The following is a 22,045-nucleotide window of genomic DNA, read 5'->3' as shown; positions in this document are numbered from 1 at the left end:
ACTGATGGCTCCAAAGCACATAAAAATGGCCATAACTCACAAACAGGGTGTTTTGTGTTTATTTCCACTGGACAGAACATTGTGAATAACATGTTCAGCACAGAAGCTTGCTTTTCTGTTTATGTTGCTCATATTGGATTTTCAAATGCAGCCACTCATACATCTGTAACGGATGATTGAGACAATGTGCGAATATCATAAACCTTTGCCAATATAAACTGAATGCAATATGAAAGTCTAAGTAATATTAGACCACAGTTTCTAGGTACTTGCAAAATGTGGCCAATCTTCACCACTAGGTGGTACTATCATGAAGAAATCAATGAAAATGCCTACAGCTCAGGGCCTATTTTTCAAGTATATATAAAATTTTGCATAGTTTTTTGTGTGCAGAGTGGCGAAAAAGTTAATTAATTATAGCACTTTATAGTCAAAATGTCATTTTACAATAGAAAATTTCTGAATTACTTCATTCTTATTGCAGCACTATACTGAGTTTCATAGGATCTGCTGCCCTCTGGTGGATCATGTTTATTTCAACTCTGAAACCTCCAGCAAAGACCAAAAAAGGAGAGAATCAACAATGAAATAATAAAGTGAACCACTTTTATTTTTTTTTTTGTACTGGACAACTATCGAGTACATCTGGAATAGAAAAATAATAAGCACCTGTCTCAAGGCTGTCTAACGTCTCTGCTTTGGGCTCTTTTTGGCTCCGTTTCATTCAGCACATTACTGTTCAAAGAAAAGACCAAAAAATAACTACAAAATCCACAGCTGCTCTCACACACTCACTCACATACACACACTCTCTCTCTCTGTGTCTGCACAGGCATGTGCGTGCATGCACACATTTAAAGTTCTGTCTAGAGGATTCCAGAACACCTGCATCATTTCAAAACCCTCTTCGCGGGGACAGACTCAAGAGCGCCTGAGGAGGATTCTGTGAGAAGTCACCACTGCACTAGCACACATACAGCTCCCAGTATTCCCAGCAGCTCCCATGTAAGGTTTAATTAGCTACCATTATGACCTCGCCGTCCTATTTCCTTCATCATATCTGCTGCGTGTAGCACTAGACACAGCACTGGGTTTACACTGGCCATGGTTATGTCTGAGGTCCCTTTCTCGATAACTCAAAGCATAGCCACCCAGTTTAAACTGCGTATGGCTCTAAACGGAACATTAACTCGCAAAACCGATCAAGAGCGCTTGAGCAGATAATATTTTGAGGAATATGGGTGGAACCGCATGCTTTGTTTTAGGTGCATGCTTTCAAAGCAGGGTGGCAGCAAGTCAGCGACATTTTGAGAAAATATTAAAGATGATGTTTATTGGTCGGTTGTGCCACTGGGACAAGCGAGATGCAGTCTTCCTTGACCTCCCGTCAGGCTCTGAGTGACAGACACACGTGTTTGAAGTCACTGGGGGATTAACACTATTATTGCTAATGATAAAGGACAATTCACACATACTGGCACAAATGCTGTATTTTCCAGAGAAGTCGGGAGACACAGCAAAAGAGAGGATTTTAAAATTACTACTGAAATTACAGCTGAAATTTAAAAAAAAAAAAAAAATCCAATTATTTCACAGCGTGAAATTGCTAAAACTTAATAACATCTTCACGTCATTTGAAACGAAAATTTCTAAATATCAAACATAAATGTAATTAATGTTTTATTACAATTTTGCAGATAATTTAACTATATCATTCTTTTCAACAAATAAAGTCAATGTCAACGTGTTATTTTCAGATGCAACAGTGACGATGGAATAGAACACAGAGTTACAGCGAACTCAGGTCAGTAAAATTCTGTACATGTGGAGGAAAAAAACAAAACAAAACAAAAACAAAAACAATAACAAATAAAACAAGCTTCAGATGGTTCTGGTTTAGTGCCTATTTACAGTTTGGTAAGAAAGAATTCATTCATTTTAGATGAAAAAGAAAAACAGTTCATTCATCTGAGCCGTTAGCTTGAGTTTTTTGGTCTGCATCTTCAGAGAGGTTTCCCTAAACCAAACAGACAAGGAGAAAACACAAACACACATTAGAGCAGCGTTCTTGCAGCTCACCAAACAGACATAGTTGTACTTCAGACAAGTGCTCTGTACACAAAAACTAAAAAACACTTTACTTATAGCAGTCACGGTTATATGCCTGCCTTTGTCTGGGGCTGATTGGATTGCATGAATCTGTATGGTGTAACATATTTAAAGTCACGTGTGTGTCAGATACCTTGGTTAAAACACTCTGGAGGTCGTTCATGATGCTGCTAAGGTGAGAGTTGGTTTTGTGAAGCTGTTCGTGGTATGTGTTTTTCTGGAGCTCTGACTCCTCCAGGCTTTTCTGTGTCTCTTTCAGCGTACTCCTCAACTCCTCCAGCTCCTTCTGCAAACTCCCATTGAGCGTCTCCAGTTCCTCCATATGCTTAGCATCTTCATCTACAACACAAACACACCCCCACCCAAAGGTTCATGCACATATACACACATGCAATACAACACACGAGTTTACCAAAATGACTAACACCCCTTAACTTTATAGCATGTCAGAACATCTTAGTAGCATCCAGACTGCAGGGTGAGCACTGATAGCCTCCAATATTCAGTCTTCAGATATGATGCTGTCTACAATGCCGACATGCTAAACATCAACTGCCTCCTATCCTTATTGACATTCCTTCAGTACTTAAACCAAGGACAGACCCTGTGTGTGCAGTATCACTCTGTAAGACTAAGACATACCCATTTTTGCATCCTGCTGCATGAGTTTCTGTTCAATCTCCTCTCTGCCTTTCTCACTCTTGTCCAGTTTCTGCAGCATGCTGCCCACGTCGACCATCGCTCCGTTATACACGATCAGACTGGCCGATTCGCTGTTCTCTGCGGCCTCCCGCTTCCCCTGGGCGCTTGGCAGCAGGGCGCGGTTACCTGGGAAACAACACGGACTGTAAGCAGGGGCGCAGCCTGCGACCTATGGCCTAAGACCTAACGGCGTGCCACGTGTCTGTGGAGGCTCCACCGCACTGAGCGCTCTGGGACTGACCTAAGATGTTGTCTATTTGACTGTCCAGGATCCCCGCTGGACTGGGTTCATCTTTAGGCCTGTCGGTCAACTTCCTGTAATGGCAGGACTCCCTGATCACAGCTTTATTCAACAGCTTCTTCACCTGAGGGAGAGAAAACACAACAGAACGGGAAATCAGTCCATCCCTCCCCGTAACCATTCCCTGGCCGTATGACTGATGCTTTTCATCTCCTTCTGTCTGATTCCATCCATGGCTCAACTCCAGCTGAAACAGCCCCTTTAAACTGTGTCACTGTCTCTGTGCTGAGACAAAAAAATGACCGAACCTGAACAGTCCCTGACAGACATTGGTCAACGTCCTAAAACAGACAAACTACAGTCCTAGATTCAAGCGAGCCAGTTCCAGCTACAGGAGGATGGTCCCTCATTCTGTCTAAAGGTTTCAGTCAAACTCTACCACATCATTGTTTCCTAAGGTGGATTGGCTGAGGCTCTCAGGTGTGCGATTCATTAAAGCTTGTGTGAAACTCCTTTCTGTCAGTTGTGCTATACAAATGAAAATGCAGTACCATAAACTGAAAAGAGAGTGAGCGGTGGTGCAACAGTTGTGTGTTACCTGAGCTCTGGACAAGTGTAGACCCAGTGTGTATATGATCTCCTCCAAGTCCTTTTCCAGCAGGTAACCACAGTGACTCTGATCAAAGTACACAAAGGCCATCAGCAGCTCCCTGTTATAGGTCACCATCTGCTTCTTCCTCTCCTCCTGAACACACACACACACACACACACACACACACACACACACGGAAGAGGTACACATTATGTAACAGACTCAAACACAAAGGCGGCACACAGCATGGCTAAGTTAGGCAGGCGTGCGGTAAGAACGGGCCGGCCACGGTGAAGTCAATGCTATCCCAGAATGCTCACTTTATCTTTAGACGACCTCTCTTTTGACTTCCTCTCCTCTCTCCTGTCATCTCTTCTGTCCCGTCCATTAGAGTCTTCGTCATCTTTATCTGGGAAGAGACAAACAGATATTAATCATCCTTCCTCTCCCTGCCATCACAATCAGCAAGATCATCATCGCGACCCTAACTGTTTATCTCGTTCCGCCGGTAGAGTTGTGTTCAGGCTGCGTGTTGGTGGGAATGTTTATCTGAGTTGTTGTGCACTCCATCTGATCAGATCACCCAATGATCTTTCACATCCATGTAAAGACACGCCACTATGATTTGGCCTTTTGATACAGAAAACAGATTCTAACCACCGGTACCTCCCATCTAAGGCCCATGTGACACGGCCAACGCTTTCACTCAGACTCTGTCACAGCATCACACAACCCACCTACTTTCCCTGAGAGAAAGAGAGAAGTTTTCTTCTTTCAGGCTCCGTCAGTCTACTAGTCACAGAGCACGCACACACACACTAAACCTCACACACCAAACCTAACACACACACTAAACCTCACCAACTGCACAGAACATACGCACTAAACTTCTGAATGGACTGATCTTACAGTTTTGATTACCAGTCCCTCTGTCTACAGGAACCAGTAGTGATGTGATTTTAAAAAGTAGCTGGGCATTTTCTTTATGTGTCTCTAGAACGCATACTAAAGGACTGAAACGTTAATATGATCTACTCTTCGTCATACTACCATCATCATCGTAGTCATCCGCATCCTCAGCCTCAAGAGGGTCGTACTCTTCTGCATTCGTATTACTGCCTTCATCTTCATTATCCTCTTCCTCTTTAGACTCTTCCTTTTTCAGCCCTCTCTCTCGCTCCTCATCCTGCCATAAAAAAAAAAAAACACACACACAAACATTAACACATTAGAGGCACTTTACAAAATCTTTATTTGGCACGAAAAAAAAAAAAAGATGAAGAGCATGGGAACCAGTGAACCACACTCACCTTCCTCTTCTCCTCTTCCTCTCTCGCTCTCTTCACCACAGGCTCTCCATTCTCTTCTTCTTTTTCTTTCTTCATCTCTCTCCGCTCCGCTTCTCTCCTTGCCTTTTCTTTCTTGTCTTTCCTGTCATCTTTACTGGGACCGGAGGCTAGGGCCTTATAGATCCTGTAACCAAAGTCTCTCTGCAGCATTTCATTAAAGAGTTCTGCAAACAAGGACACCTGGAGAGAACAGGAGAGATTTTTTTTTTTTTTTTAAGATTACATTTGTTGTGAAATTAGACTCTTTCATTCCACAGCTACACAGAAAAACTAATGTGGCTAAAATAACTGTACTTGTAGATTGAAGATCCGGGTGTGTTTGTGTGGTTTCCGTGGTTACCTCAAAGGAATGCTCCTTGTTGTCCTCCAGCCGGTAGTCCAGCAGCACGCTCAGAGACATGATGCTACAGTCAAATTTGCCGTTTTTGGCCGCCCAGTTTGGATGGACGATGATGGTGGGCTCGTCGGGAAGAACGTAACGCCGCTCTCTGCGCTGCCTCTCCAGCTCCTCCTGCCGCCTCCGCTCCTCCTCCTGAGAGAGAGAGAGAGAGGGAGAGAGAGAGAGAGAGAGAGAGAGAGAGAAAGGTGGGGTTCAGACCATATCCGAAATGTACTTATACACCTGTCATCACATGACATTCAGCAGTTGGGTTTGTACAGTTCGATTTGGTGCCCAAGGGGAAGCGTGTATTACAGATCCCATACAACACACACACACACACACACACACACACACACACACACACACCTCTCTGTCCTCTTCCAGCCTGCAGGTTTCGTCCTCCTCGGTGTTTGGAGGCTCTTGCTTCTCTGGCTCTTTAGACTCCTCCACCTGCTCCTCCACCTTCAGCTGTTTGGTGAGACGAGCGATCAGCTGTGACTTGAGTCCCTTAGAGCTCAGAGTTCTGCTCTCCAACTCCTTCCTCAGATCATTCACCTACACACATGCACACAGACACACACAGCAGTTACAACACAACAGCGCACCGGACCAAACGGACTGTTTCATCGTATGATTCTGCTTACGGCCAAAGGTCAGTGGACTATATCTGATACCACTATGATATGTGCCATAGCGTTTACATATGTGGACATAAGCCATTTCCCTATCAGCAATACTGTGGTACGTGTATGAGCTCTAATGCAAATAAAGCAGTCTTCAACTGGCGACCTGTTTTTGATGCACCATTTGATTTACTCCACGCGTAGAGCCGAGTTTTGAAAGTCTAGCGTTGTAAGTGGAAAGAATGGGATAACAGGACAGAGATCTGGCCCTTCTTGGCCTCATACAATCCCAGTGGTGAAGCTTTCCTTCACTTAATGATATTTTCCTCTGTATAAAAGCACTGTGTTTGCTACCTTCATGGACTTTGGATCAAGTTTGGACCAATGGGTGGGCGTGGTGACTTCTTTAGAGTCATCTTCATCTTTCTCCTCTTCCTCCTTCAATGAAAAGAGAGAGAGAACAAGAGGAGGAGGAGGAGAGAGAGAGGGAGAGAGAGAGAGCAAGAGAGAAAGAAAGAAAAAGAGAGAGAGAGAACAATGGGTGTGAAAAGCTGTGTCTCCTGTATAATCGCTCTTCTGAAACAAAAGTTGATCCGTGCAAGAAGCAAGATGAACACTGTCTCTCTCTCTGTGTCCTCCGACTAAAGTTTTCCATTGGGTGAAAAGTACACAGCTAGGACACATGAAGCTCTCTAGCTTTGTCATAGATCCAAACCCCACCCATCAGCCAATGAAAGCCAGGGCTGTGGAATACAAAAAAACACAAATCAATGACAGCGGCTCCAAGACAAGTATGTGTTTGTGTGTGTGTGTGTGTGTGTGTGTGTGACAGATGAACTCAGGATTGCTCTTCAAATGTCTGAGTGTGCGTGCGGAGTCCCTATACTGAGACAGGTCTGAGGCTCAATTGGAACTGTATCGTTTTGTTTTGTTTTTTTCTCTGTTAACACTTTAAGCATAGAAAACTGTCCTTCGATCTGGAAAAATCAAACAACAAGCACCTGGGTACGGTCCAATCAAAGAGTAGCGTCAAATCAACAGCAGGGACAGACAAGAGACAGAACTCAAGGGAGGGTTTTTTGGAAATCGTCAGATAATGAATTAAAATTCAAATTAATCAAGACAGAGAACATTCTAAGAAAATACACATTTTTAACACAACCAGATCTCCAGATTCCAGCATCTTTCCAAATATCATTTCAGCTCCATGCAATAATTAATGCACACATTGTTTCTACTGACTTCAACCCTTCCTGCAATTGGTCCAAATTCAAGCCAAATATTTTGCTCTTTGTGTTGATTGGCCAATGAGAAACTGATGGACTAGAACAGCTTGATACATATGAAAACGCTCCAATTGGATAATAGACTGATCAGTTACTGGCAGAGCTGGAAGCTGGTTCACCAGTTGAAGGTGTGCCACCGTTTAAACACAACCTAAACTCTCACTTTGTGTGCGTGTGTGTGTGTAAAAGAATGGAGAATGCTGGCAGACCAGGGGGAGGGGTTGGATTTGGGCAGGTGGGGGTGGGGTGGGGTGGGGGAGTAGGGAGGTAATAAAGGTTGACAGAGGGATGTTGTATGAGGGATGTGTGAGTGTGTTAGTGCATGTGTGTGGGCGACTGCGTGTGTATTTAAGAGTGTATATGCGTATAAATGTGTGTATGTGTGTTGTATTCCTGTGCCTGTGAGAAGCGGAAATGAAGGGGGAAGGATTAGTGTGCAGTGCCTGTTCTCCATCTGCTTCCTTTCGTTCAGCCAAGAGTTTCTCTGCCAGCTGCTCCTTGAGTCCGCGGGACAGCGCCTCCCACTCTGAGCGGGTAGGGAGGCAATGCCACACATCCGGGAGAAATAAAACCACTGTCTCCACATGTGCGGGCACTGTCCGCCCTTTGTGCGTCTCCTCTGGCCGGTGATAGCGAATCTCTGCAAAACGATACCTGTCGCAAAGGAAGAGGCGCATTGGAAAGAAACATTCTGTCAGACATAACACAACGCCCCACCCACCCACACTGTCTCCACACACACAGAGTACTCTCTCTACACACACACACTCCTGACTAACACTGATCCCTCCCTCAGCCCCTCCCTCTCAGATGACACGCCCCCCGAAACTGACGCACACACGTACACACACACACACACACGTATGAAAACACAGTCTGGCGATCTCCACAGCAGATTCTCACGATGAGCAGCAGCCACGTGTGAGTCGGGAAAGTTGACAGACAAATTTAAAAAGAAAAAAAAAAAAAGAAAAAAAGAAAGAAAGAAACAAACAAACACAAACCCCCACCCTCTTCTCAAACAGGTCGCTTGCCTTCACAGGCTCCTCCCCTCCTAAGGTAACCACCCTTTCATTTTGGTGCGGATGCTCTTGTGGGATAGCCGACACATACACAGCCCCGCCCCAGGACCCCTTAGCCCCGCCCACCCCCACCCCCAAGTGGGTGTGAGAGAGACACGGAATCAAAGACACGGTGAAAGCAAGTTAAATATGTAAGATATTTAACACACAGGTCAGAGGTCATTATAAACAGAAAAACATAATGGTAGTGGTGGTGGTGGTGGAGTCTGTCCTGGTCCGGCCCAGGTCCCTCTCTTGGAGCGACAGAATCAACTCATACACAGAAGAAACAGAGGCAGGACTCGAACACACAAACATCGGCAAAAAACGGCACATCAGCCAAATAAATTAAGAGCAAATTAAATGGCAGAATCATAATCATTAAAAAACAAACAGAGAAAGCCTCCAACACGTTTTGGGTGTGAGTGTCTTTAAGAAACAAATAATCATGCAGCTGTTTACACAACACTGGATGTTTTTTTTGTTTGTTTTTTTTGTCGCTTTTTTTTGAGGGGATTTTAGTATCGATATCAGGCTGAGTAGTAAAGGTGACACACACACACACACACGCATACACACACACAAACACACACACACGGGTAGGAGAAGGTCTGATTTTGGCGGAGAGAGAACTGGAGAGGGGTTGTACTCACCACTGAGTGCACAGACTCAGGTCAATGCCAGTGAGGGCCTTACAGCATCGGATAGCCGTCTTAATTAGCACCGACGGGTCGTTCTCTGGATCGGAACCATCCAGAGATGGAGACCAGTGACCTCCAATAGCCATGGCCTCGTCTTTACCACGCATCCCTACCAGGAACTGAGGAGAGACAAAACCACACACACACGCACGCGCACACACACACACACACACACACACACACACACACACACACACACACACAAAGGGTCACACACAGTAACAGACTGCTCTTTGAGAGACACAGAATGAAAAATGAGTACAGCTGCCATCGGTAAAGATGATTCCCCAAGTATACTGTTCAGAAATTGAATAGGGAAGATGCATCACTGTAAGCCCCCGCAAATACCTCGGATTCAGTGAAAGCACAGTTCCGGGGTTATGGTATGGTATGTTTTTGTATAGTGTGCGTTCGATGCTGACTGTATGAGTGTGTTGTGTACCTTAATGAGGCGAGCAGGATGCTGGAAGGAGTCTCTGATGTCTTGAGGGTCTTCAGCCAGAGCACATGACTTATGATAGAGCTCATCCAGACTGGGCGTGGCCAACAACATCACCTGCACGCAGATCGTCGTTATCAAACCAAACAACAAAAAAAATACATCAGTGCATCAGCACACAAGGGTCAAACCTCACCTGTGTGCCAACCATTTGATGATCAAGCCGTGCTGACTTAAATGACCATATAACAGTTAAAAACCACTGCCTTTCTTTAGTAGAGACCCAGGGCTTTATCTGTTTTAGCCATTATGACACTCGTCTTACATAAAACGCCAGTGGCTTATACACAGCTGACAAACTGATTACCGCACACACCATTAATATACGTGTTTGAAGGCAGATTTCACTGAATGCCCAATGGTGACAGCACAGACCAGAGGAATTTGAACTGATTATGCATAAATGTGGTGTTAGGGCCTTCATACTGCAGTGTGAGAGTGTGTGTGTGTTTATGTTTACATGGGTACACGTGTGTGTTGTTGTAAACTCGTGCATGTGTACCTTGGCGCTGTAGGTGTGGTTGGCGTCTGGTGGGTCCAGTACAGCTGTGTTTTTGACCAGTGAGTCGACCTCTTTGTGCATGATGTGAAAGCCACAGTAGTTGCCAAACTGGAAGGGTCGTGTGAGGGGGAAAGCGTCCACCCAGGTGAATACAGCATCAAAGAAATCACTGGGGATGTACAGACTCTGGTATCGACGCCGCAGCTCCATAATATCACAGCTATACCTGCACACGCAGACACACACACAAACACACACATTACATAACTCATATACAGACAGGCACACGCGTCATACCTACAACTATACCTGCACACATAGATACAGTTCCATAATATCACAGCTATACCTGTGTGCACACACGCAGACAGACAGACAGACATATCATCAAACCTACTAGGGATGTGCACAGAGCCCAGTATTTGTATTTGTATCTGTATCTGTATTTGTTGAGGCAGCAAAATTATTTGCATTTGTATTCGAATAAAAGTGGATATAGGTGTAACAATCCTGTTTTTGTTTTTATCACACTTCTAAATTTAGGATATTAAAGTGTTAATATAAGAGTTCTTCAATAAAATATTATACTAATTATTAACACATAAATCTAATATTGGTTTATGGTTTTCATAAACCAAGCAATAAACATGTATAACCATGAACATCATTGAAAAGACAATCATTTTAAATCTAACATTCAGTTCCTAATCCACACTCAAACCAACAAACTAGACTCTAATCTAATAAATGCCTACGTGAACATTGTGAACCCCACCACCACCCGCCCTAATTGGAGGACGTTGAACAGACAGAATATAAACAAACAAAAAAATCATTACAAATAAAAACTGTTCTCTTCGTTAACTACACTGCCAGAGCTAACATAGGCTAATTTCCTCCTCCAAACAAACTCTGCTTAAAGTATTGCAGGTCCAACAGGAAAACAAAAGACATCTAACGTTATAACTAACTACCTCAGCAAACCAGTTCAGGTAAAAAAAAAAAACCCCAAAAAACTAAATCACAACAAAACAGTGGTGTAGCAGTGTACTGTGTTTTGCCAATATTTTAATAAGGCTTCGCCGCTCTCCCCTCTGCTCTCCTGTTGTCTTTCTGTCACGTCAGTGTAAGCAGGCGGAGCACAAATACCCACCACGCCCACTGTTATGAGGAACACCAGCTATGCTGTTCCAACGATGCTGTTTTTCCTTCCCGAAACAAATCATTTTAAAAATATTTGTACAAAATAAACAGTCGTAAAAACCCACTATTTGTGCTTTGCCGAATACCGTATTCAGATTTGGCTCCACCCCTAATACAACTATACCTCCACACACAGATACAGCTGTGTAATATCCCAGCTAGACCCGCATGCATGCATGCACGCACACACCATTATCATATCACACTGGAACATACATACAATACATTACACACACCCATCCTGTCATAGATCTACCTGCACATACACACGTACGGGAATGAGAAGAGAAAGTATACACCAGACTTACCCATCCAGAGAGAACTTGGAGAACTGTACGGTGTATCTCGGGACGACTCTACGGGGTCGTCGCGGAGATCGTTCTCGCCGAGGCGATCGGTCTCTAGAACGCTTCCGCGTTGGCGAACGTTCTCTTGATCTCCTCCTCTCTCTGTCTCTCTCACGACTAAAACAAACATTAAACACATACCAACACGATTAACACCCTCACTCATACACAACTATTCAGAAAAACTAGACATCAGATCACACACACACACACACAAACTCACTCATTGACACTAAACATAGGACAGACAGATTGACCTTAAGTACTATTCTTTTTTTCGTCCCTGACTGAATAGTGGTGGATATGTTTGGGGTCTCAGAGAGAGTGAGAGAGACAGAGAGATAGAAAGAGAGATACAGGAGAGCTAGGACAGAGAGATCAGTGATGTTTGCTCAGGTGACAGCAGACAATTATCCTCTGTGTGGGCACAACTGTAGGTATGCGTAGTTTGACCCCTGACCTGCGATCATCTTTCCTAAGGATGAGGTCAGGTCGGTCAGTTCGGCCAGGGAAGCGTGGAGAGGGGTCCATGCGCCTCACCGTCTGTGGCTGTGGGATCATCCGCACGGGGGGCTGCAAGAGACCGCCTGAAAATACAGAGTCTGGCACAGAGAGACACAGAGAGAGAGAGAGAGAGAGAGAGAGAGAGAGAGAGAAAGAGAGAGAGAGAGAGAGAGAGGTGGGGATGGGGAGGGAGAGACATAAAGAGAATAAGAGATAATTTAATGACCACTAAAATCTTGTTCATCTATTTGCGATGCCATCCATAGCGAGCGAACAGAGATGACTCCTAGTGAGTAATGTTCTACAATTACGAGAAAAATAAAAACAGTAAAATAACTTCTTGCTCAACAATTTTACACTTGAGCACCATCATCTTTAAAAGCTCATTAAGTCACATTCTCGCAACTGGATGACTAGAGGAACGTTAGATACAATCATCCGTGATTGGTCAGTTTCCGAGGTGTTCAGAAGACATTTACATAATTCAGAGGCCAATACCCTGATTAAAATTGAAATACAATTAACAGCGCAGCCCTCACAGTGAGCATGTGTGTCACAGCATGTGAACCCGAGGGAGCGCTAAGCAGCGCGTGTCGTACCTTTCGGTGGGGGCTGTGGAAGCAGTGGTTGGGGAGGGTTCTGGAGCAGGGGGGCCAGAGAGGCTGCAGAAAGCTGGGCCTGCAGAAGAGATGGAGGGGGTCCCTGCGCGGGGACGCTAAACGAGGTCGGGGGAGGAAGGGACTGCAGCATACCTGGACCACTTTTCATCATGTTTGGACCGGGAGGCTGGCTCTGAAACACACACAAACACATCGACACGATCAGGACTACAGCATCATACAGCGACTCATCATTTGAGTACATAAGAATATTGACTAAAATAGTCATGAACTTGACTCTGCTCTAAACCTGGCATTACTCTAAACCAAACACACACACATGGACAGCTCTGTCTCCTCACACACACACTGCTCTAAAACAGCAGAGCTACGTAGGAACAGAGGCACCCCCCCACACACATACACAAATACAAACAGCCCTGTCTCCTCACATACAAGCAGTTTCAAAAAAACAAAACTCTGAAAGAACATCCAATCTATCTTCCACACACACACACACAAACACTATGAACAGTTCCCACACATACATGTTAAAGCTGAATGATCAGGCCCCCTTTCCAACACACATACGGCTCTAAAGCACACACATACACACACACAAACACTACAAGAGCCCCCTCTCCCCAAACTGCCCCCTCTTGCAAAACAGACACTAACACTGAAAGAACACCCCTCCTTCACACACACACACGCGCCCCCAAATTTAATAACACAAAAGAGATTAATTCTGAATGAGCAGCGGCCTCCACACACACACAGACACACACACACACACAAACCCTTAATTAACTGCCATTTCCAAACACAGACTGTTCCAAAACACATTTTTCTGCTGAAAGCATCCAGCGTCCTGTCCCTCGACACACACTCGTTTGTAATACGCACACATATTAATGCACAAAAAACAGATGCCACACATATGTCTAAGGTACAGTTTGTTCCAGACGGATGGGAAAAAGGCCATCAGTGAGTTTACAGTTTACAGGAGCAGTGAAAGAGAAGAAATGACAGTTAGAGAAGAACCAGACGAGTCAGTCTGATTCAGTGGCTGCACCTGGCCCTGTCAAAGACAGAACATTCATTTTACGACCAATCTCTAAAGGTACAGGCTAAGAGAGGCTCGTCCACACGGACAGAAACCTTTTTCTTGGCAAGGTAGTACCACACATTCCCTATTCGTATGCCCTACACAGTCTGCTTTTCCTCTCCTCATATTCTGGAAGCACCAAAAACCTGCCCCTTTGTGATAGAACGCTAGTGAAGTAAACAGAACCAGGCTGTGTATAGTCTGTGTTCAGTCAACATTCAAAAATCTTTGTACTTCACGACCTGACTAACTCGTACATCAATGGCAGGGTTTTAAGGGAACAGATCTTGCTAAGAGGCTTCTCACAATTGAATTTTTTAATACAAAGCTCGTAAGGCACATAGAGTGTGGGTGGGGGAACCTTGTAATACTGGAGGACAAACAAATCTATGGTTTTATCAGGGGATATCAGATTACAGGAGAAAAAAAAAAATCATTTCCTCCAACATTCAAGTTCAGGGCTGTGAAACAGAGGGAGAAAGAGAGAGAGAGAGAGAGAGAGAGAGAGAGTGAGTGAGTGGTTAAAATCTCATCAGCGGCTAATCTTGGGGAGGAAACACACAAAAAGAAGCTCAGACACTAGCGGTAGTTAGAGCAGTCAGAGAGGGAGGGAGTAGAGGAGAGGAGGAGGAGGGGGAGGAGGAGGAAGAGGAGAGACAGAGATCCAGGACTGTGTGGGTTACATTTTGTCTGGAGTCCACGGCAGGGTGGATGTCTGTGTAGCGCGTCATTCCTGCTTCCGAGTAAAAGGTGGGCAGCTGAGAGGGAACCTGAGGTAAGGGTTGGGCAGCCTGGTGCTACACGGAGAGAGCACAGTTAGCAGCGGCACCGTCATCACACACACACACACACACGCACACGCACACGCACACGCACGCACGCACAAACGAAGAAAACAATCACCAACGACAGTCATTACAACATCCAATACACATTCAACGAAACGGTCATCTACAGTCTTACACACAAGTAGGCATAAAAAAAAAAAAAAAAAAAAAACAACCAGCCATCATCATAAGGTTCCCAACACACACAGGAGACAGCGATGGAGAACAGAAAGACACACTCACAGTTCAGTAAATTTAACATGCGAGTGCTCTCTGTGTATTTGTATCTGATGGAGAAAAGATGGCTATGTGCTTGTTTGTCTGTGGTGAAGATGTGGAAAAACAAACAGTGTAGTTGCTCACCGACTGGTTTGGCAATTGAGGTAAAGTTTGGATTCGCTGAGCATTCCATTTGAAGGGCATGTTGGGGTTGTAGACGGCTTCCACGAGCACACGATCTCCAACCTGGGGAGTCTTCCCCTTCACTGCACTGCAAACACACAGTCCACACTCACTTAAAAACACAGCTTACACACAACACACACAGTATACAGCACCACAAATTACAGAGATATACCACATAGTATGAAAAACGCAATTACACAGATATTTTTAATCATTCACTTAAATAAATGTAACACACACAAATACTTACGGCCGGTTGCGCACACTCACACGAAGTCACATATTACATACAATTCTATAACCTACTCTCAGAAAAAAACTCCCACACATCACACACACTGAACCAGAGCTTCTCAAAGGTCAAAGATTTGGATTCAAATGTGATCGGCCATTCTTTAAACAAAAAGTACACATCTGTTAAATATTTCATTTATAAAAACTGGGGGTCTGAGTTGGCTTTGAGTGACTACCTGGGACATGAAGTGCAGCTCTTCACTGGTGACTCCATTCCAAACCACAGAGCTTACATTCCACACATGCCTTATTAATGGTTTACTGACATACCCACAGTTCTATGAGGAACTGTATGGTGTACACTCCACTGTGTCATTTTAATGCCTGACTTTAATGTTCCCTCCGATGAGTAGGGGTCTACATGAACGGCTGCCTCTAGTGTAATCTGGGAATCCCCAATTAATTGTGGGCTACATAAACTGTCACCACAACGTGGCTTCTTTCACTATCATTCCTGTACTGACAACTGCACCACTTGGGAGTGCTGTCTTCAATCACATACATCTCATGCCAAAAAACGTCACCATTAGGGGTGGGCATCAATACGCCAAAGTCACGGTTCGGTACGGTTTTGGCACAGCGAGAAAAGACATGCAAAACATCAAATTTCTTTTCATTTAATATGAATTTACTTGTAAACTTATAAACTTGCAAACAATGACAAATTGGCCATAATTTCCAGTCTGCTCTCCACTCTGTTTTTTCCTTGTAACGGTGATATTCACATTTGGATGATGCCATCTCAAATGAGTAATCATATTCGATATTCACATTTAGATGATACCGTCTCAAATGAGATCATGTTCGATGTATTGCCGGCAACTGCCTTTGTCTTGTCCACCTATCCACAATGCCGTCACGCTGCCTTCGTCTTATCCACTTGCCTTTGCCCATTGCTACTGTAGTTCTCTGGAAAACCGAAATGTTCCCAAACAGAGGACCTTAAGGATACGGAAAGGTCCTGAAGCTCTGGCTTTACGGTCGCCATACTTGCGAGGCTGTGTCATTGAACATGTGCCAGTACAGTTGCTAAGTTACGGCTCCGTTATGGAATCGGAGAGGAAACTGAGTTTTTAATTTCAGATCCGCATAAAGAAATGTAGAGGAGAGGACACACTGTATCTTGTCAAGTATCACTTTATTCGCTGACGTTTCGGTTGACTGACCATCAGAGCATAAAAAAGTTATGCATGTATCGTGCGTGGTTATAGCTAGGATATATTCACTCGGATCACAACGCGCACCAAACCGAACATCCTGTACCAATTGTGTACCGTTATAACCCTAACACAAAATATACAACTTGGCGTAACTTTAAGTAGAATAATAATTTCACGACTTACATGTGTTATAGTGTTAATTGTGAAATGAAAAAGTGAGTTTTGTTACATTAGTAACGTAATGAGAGCTCAACAGGCTGCACCTGCAGCGGTTGGCAGCGAGTCGTGGTTGGGGGGTGGAGGGGACAGGGGATCGCGTTTCCGTATTCCGGAACCGCGACACGAGACCGTGAACATTTGTACCGCGGTTTCGGTCTCAGTTTCAGAACCGTTACACCCTGGTTATACTGAGTGTTCCTTCATTAATCTGACCAAAGTGCACACGACCTGCCAAATCACAGGCTTTCTCTCAAGCTGAGAGATGCCAGCTCAACAACTGAGCTTCAATACTCAGTTTCTCTTCTCAAAGATAATCAAGTTTAGAGTCTCTACTGACTTAAAAGCAAATATAAAAGAGACAGATCTCTCCAGACACTGAGATCAAATTACTGTCAGTAAAAGACTATCCTCCATGATTTTTGAGCTTCTTCATTACAAAGGAGACAATGTCATTGAAGCTACTGTAAAAAAAAATATTGTAGAACTGGTGAGGAATCAAGCAGAACATACACAGGAGGGACCGAATGATATCCAGATTTAAGTTTGAATGTTTAGCGATATAAAGCACAAAAAGAAAAATCAGAGAAACAACAGGCACTCGCATAATTCAAAACATCATATAAAATAACATACTCAAACCCACTTCATATACACACACACTCAGAGAAGCAAAATTCATACATGCTGAAGAACATGTCACACATAATTACATTATTATAATACACACAAACACACACATATATATACACACACACAAGTATCTCAGTCTGGTGTACCTGAGCTGGAAGAAGACATCCTCGTCCACAAAGCCAAAGGTGTCGTGCAGTTTGTTGACGACACCTGTGAAGACGCGTTGTTTCTGCGGTTGGGTCTGCTGCTGCTGGCTGGAGCGTGGTGCTGGGTAGGACACGGTGATCTGGGCGGTGGGCTGAGGGTTTGACAGACTCAGGCTGGTGGGTAAGGCTACAGGAGGCTGAGGGGTACAACCGGCACCAATAAATAAATAAACAATTCAGAAACAGAAAACCGCTGGCAACACATTCAGTAAAAGATAAGTAGCTCTGATGATGTGAACTTAGGGGGTGACAGAAACAAAAGTAAACTAAAACAAGGTGTAAATACCAGAGCAAACGTCTGCTGAGGATCAGAGGAGCAAAACAGAAATGTAATGCTACGGTCTAAAGCCCTTAATCAAACCGAAACATGTGAGTCACATTACCTGTGAGAGCAAGGCCTGCTGAGGTTGTGGTAACTGTCAACAAGGGAATTAGAATGAAAATACAATGATTAATAAATCACACAGACTGAGGCCAGTTTATATCTGAACTAGGCACTTGCACTCTTATCAGATTACAGTCACTCACTTACTGCCTCCACCTGAACAGCTCTACTGCTGAGTCAAATGAAAAGGCTCCAGTGCTGACTAAGATTATACACAGTCCAATGCTCCGACAGATTAAAGCACTCTACTGTTCCCTCAAATTAAACTGCTTTTTGACATGTTGAGCTCTGGAACAAAAAGGTTCTCTAAATTCTGAAATGATCTAATTCTTCATTAGCTATTTTGAACTTTGATTAGAATTTGGTGTGTATGTATGATTGTGTGCATATGAGTGACATTGCAGAGGGTTTGTCGAATAGTGTGTGTGCGGTACCTGATCAGGGACACAGTGGAGAGTTTTATGAGAGGTGTGTGTGTGTGTGGTACCTGAGGAGGGACATTGTGGAGAGTCTTTTAAAAGGTGTGTGTGTGGTACCTGATGAGGGACATTGTAGAGAGTTTTTAAAGGGGTGTGGGTGTGTGTGTGGTACCTGATGGGGGACATTGTAGAGAGTTTTTAAAGGGGTGTGTTTGTGTGTGTGGTACCTGATGAGGGACATTGTAGAGAGTTTTTAAAGGGGTGTGGGTGTGTGTGTGGTACCTGATGAGGGACATTGTAGAGAGTTTTTAAAGGGGTGTGGGTGTGTGTGTGGTACCTGATGGGGGACATTGTAGAGAGTTTTTAAAGGGGTGTGTTTGTGTGTGTGGTACCTGATGAGGGACATTGTAGAGAGTTTTTAAAGGGGTGTGTGTGTGTGTGTGGTACCTGATGAGGGACATTGTGGAGAGTTTTTAAAGGGGTGTGTTTGTGTGTGTGGTACCTGATGAGGGACATTGTAGAGAGTTTTTAAAGGGGTGTGTGTGTGGTACCTGATGAGGGACATTGTAGAGGGTTTTTAAAGGGGTGTGTGTGTGTGTGTGTGTGTGTGTGTGTGGTACCTGATGAGGGACATTGTAGAGAGTTTTTAAAGGGGTGTGTGTGTGTGTGTGTGTGGTACCTGATGAGGGACATTGTAGAGAGTTTTTAAAGGGGTGTGTTTGTGTGTGTGGTACCTGATGAGGGACATTGTAGAGAGTTTTTAAAGGGGTGTGTGTGTGTGTGTGGTACCTGATGAGGGACATTGTGGAGAGTTTTTAAAGGGGTGTGTTTGTGTGTGTGGTACCTGATGAGGGACATTGTAGAGAGTTTTTAAAGGGGTGTGTGTGTGTGTGTGTGTGTGTGTGTGTGTGTGTGTGGTACCTGATGAGGGACATTGTAGAGGGTTTGCTGAGGGGGAGGCTGTGGAGGAGGGGCTTGCTGTTGTTGCTGCTGCTGTTGTTGCTGTTGCTGATACTGCTGCAGAGCTGAACTGATCTGGGACTAAAATTAAACACAAATCAATAAGTCACATTAGCATGTGGCCTCTAAGGAGAGCAGGGTTACTGCAGGGCTGAGAAACAAAACCCACTCAGCATTAACACTAAGACTCACATTTACAACTCAACTATATTTACAAGTGGGTCTTAACGCAAAACAGGAACAGTTGTACTACTACTATGACAGTTTCCCTCTATCTTTGTCAGGATTTTAAAAGCTACTATGACACCCATCCAGTGTGTGTTTTATTTTGTCATGTTCTGATTCTGTATGTAAAGACCCTTGTCAAAACTCCTTCTGAAGTTGAACACATTCAGACATCCAACCAGAAAAACTACTAGCTCTGATTGTGCTTCACAGGTTCTTTCTCACAAGAAGTTCTACAGGAACAACAAACAACCAAAGCCTACAGACATAATTGCCTTGAGTAAACCCCTAATTAACAGGGGTTTAGTCATTATTGAATATAGTAGTAATTATTATTCTTGTAGAGACTGAGCTCAAGCATTGTCTAATGACCTAAAACTTCACACGTGCTGCAATTCCTGCTGTGAGTTGCATTCAGAACCCTGTAACTTATCTGTTTAGTATTTTCTTAATCAAGGTTCAATGCCCTGCCAATTTTGCATACAAAGAGAGGGCGACACCGTGGCTATGGTGGGGGTAGTAAAGTTTACCTCATTTTAACTTAGTGAGAACAACCAGAGAGCTGTGGTGATTGTTAACTAAACAGATGAACATGTTACACATTCTCACTTACTCCACCTCTCTCTGACAGGACATGTGAATTCTATTGATAATACTAATATTTCATAATATCATTGATAACATTTATTTTTATTAAATTGACAGCTAATCGTAGCCAGAGGTCTCACCTGTTGCAAGGCAGCTGCAGCAGCCGCTGCGGCTTGCTGCTGCAGCGCTGCAGTCTGCTGCGACAGCTGGTAGTTGGCGGCTGACTGTGTGTTAAGGGAAGCTGCTGCCAGAGCGGACTGCTGGGAGTACATCGAGGGAGAGGCACCCAGAAGGGAAGGTTGTTGAACGCCGAGAGCTTGAGGATGGCAAAGACAGATGTGTGACTTATATGAATGCCTGGGTGACTCTATGGAGTGGATTACAGCTAGTAAATTAGTGTTTAATCTCCAGGACAATTTTCCCTTTGGTGACAATGAAGTTTACAATTACAGTTTAACTACATTACAGTGAGTGAAACAGAACATCACCACAGCAAAGATATAAAAATCCATTTCACAACAATACGAAGTAACTCCACATTGATAGTGGTAATACGTGGTAGGGTAGCAGATACGACTGATGCAAAACAGAGGTATTTCAGACTAACACTTAGGTCCTTTGAGTCAACTGTAGCCACAAGTTAGAGAAAATAACTTCTAAAAGACTTACAATGTAAACTGCTGAGGTCAAGGGACTGCCCTGAGTGCCCGGGTTGGGATACCGCTGTAGCGGCGAACTGAGCCGCCCACGGAGGGTTCTTCTGCCCTCCGAACTGGGCCATGAGGACCGGCTCAGGTCTCTTTACGCTGTAGACGGCTGTTAATCTCTCCTGCTGGAAATGGAAGTTTTAAAGTTATGCTTTAAGAATTCCTTTAAAATTAAACTTAAATCCGTAAACTGGACGATATGAAAAGGCATTACTATTCACCTGTAAATATAGACGTTGGCTATGCCCAGTTATTTTTAAGTGCAATTCTAACCCAGGCTGGTTATAGAGTTAAACATTACCTAATTACCACTGTAACTGACATTGAGCTGTCCAGCGAGGTAGTTAACTGCAGCTTACGCCTGACTTAAATGTAGGTAGTAGTTTTGACTTCTAATGCCGACGCTAAACTAAACACAGCCAAGATCACACTACAGCCTTGCAACAGTAGCCCACTGTACACACAAACACCGAGGCCAGCCAAGTTAGTATGCAACAATAGAACAGTAAATTAAACGATTAATACAGGCCCATGAGATTATACTATACTAAGACTCTGTGATATGTCGCAAGCACAAATAATGTGTAAGGGAATGTAAAAGACTGTCAGCTTCAGGCCCCTGCAGTTATCATTTCTCTTGTAGCAACGCTAGCTTAGCTTGATTATCCTGTCTAAAGACAGCTCACTTCGTTACCCAGTCCTTTACACGCTACCGTTAGCATTAGCCACTAGCAAGGCTACCATAACGGAGATTCAGCAAACACGAAAAACTACCAGGTAACAAAGGCTTGCACTTTAAATTGTTTTGGGGTACTAAACAAGCAAAACCAGTTCCGCTATGTGTCTAGTTATCATATCGAGTGTATCTCGGTCACGTAAACAACTAGCATTACTAATTAGCATAGCTAATGACTGGTGTTTTGTTATCAGTGCTCTCTCACTAAGGCCCTGGCCTTAGCATATTAGCGTGCTACCAAGCTGAGGAGTTAGGGAAAGCGTGGTAGTTTTTTAACGTGATAATGCAATCTTTGCTGCAAAAGCATTGTAGCTGAAAACGCCTCCAACACATCCAATTCAGATAGCCAAACTTTGTGCAATATTGCAGTGTGTAGTGGTTGTTCTACTGGCGGCTTACCCCCTCTGTCCTCTCTTCATACACCGGTGGACACACACAAATCCGAGACTGTTAACGCGCATGCGCATTCAACTCTT

The 22,045-nt window shown here is 44.0% G+C and overlaps 1 protein-coding gene across 1 annotated transcript; it reads right to left on the bottom strand.

Moving 5' to 3' along the window:
* Window positions 1-1,744: 1,744 nt before the first annotated feature.
* ccar1 (cell division cycle and apoptosis regulator 1) lies at window positions 1,745-22,003 on the bottom strand. Its single transcript, XM_030770961.1, has 25 exons — window positions 21,969-22,003; window positions 20,834-20,958; window positions 20,267-20,444; window positions 17,933-17,965; window positions 17,490-17,686; window positions 14,999-15,125; window positions 12,994-13,002; window positions 12,701-12,893; window positions 12,058-12,184; window positions 11,559-11,714; window positions 10,048-10,273; window positions 9,489-9,602; window positions 8,999-9,165; window positions 7,728-7,938; window positions 6,353-6,436; window positions 5,742-5,930; window positions 5,334-5,525; window positions 4,955-5,173; window positions 4,695-4,824; window positions 3,965-4,047; window positions 3,651-3,797; window positions 3,053-3,176; window positions 2,752-2,937; window positions 2,243-2,448; window positions 1,745-2,017 (listed from the first exon to the last, which is right to left on the bottom strand). The coding sequence occupies exons 2-25, from the start codon at window positions 20,905-20,907 to the stop codon at window positions 1,961-1,963; spliced, it is 3,429 nt and encodes a 1,142-aa protein (XP_030626821.1). The 5' UTR covers window positions 20,908-20,958; window positions 21,969-22,003; the 3' UTR covers window positions 1,745-1,960.
* Between the last annotated feature and the right edge of the window lie 42 nt (window positions 22,004-22,045).

This window comes from Chanos chanos, chromosome 4, assembly GCF_902362185.1.
Source record: "Chanos chanos chromosome 4, fChaCha1.1, whole genome shotgun sequence".
Taxonomy (NCBI): domain Eukaryota; kingdom Metazoa; phylum Chordata; class Actinopteri; order Gonorynchiformes; family Chanidae; genus Chanos; species Chanos chanos.
The sequence above is the reverse complement of the archived record's forward strand: the minus strand, read 5'-3'. Positions and strand labels throughout refer to the sequence as shown.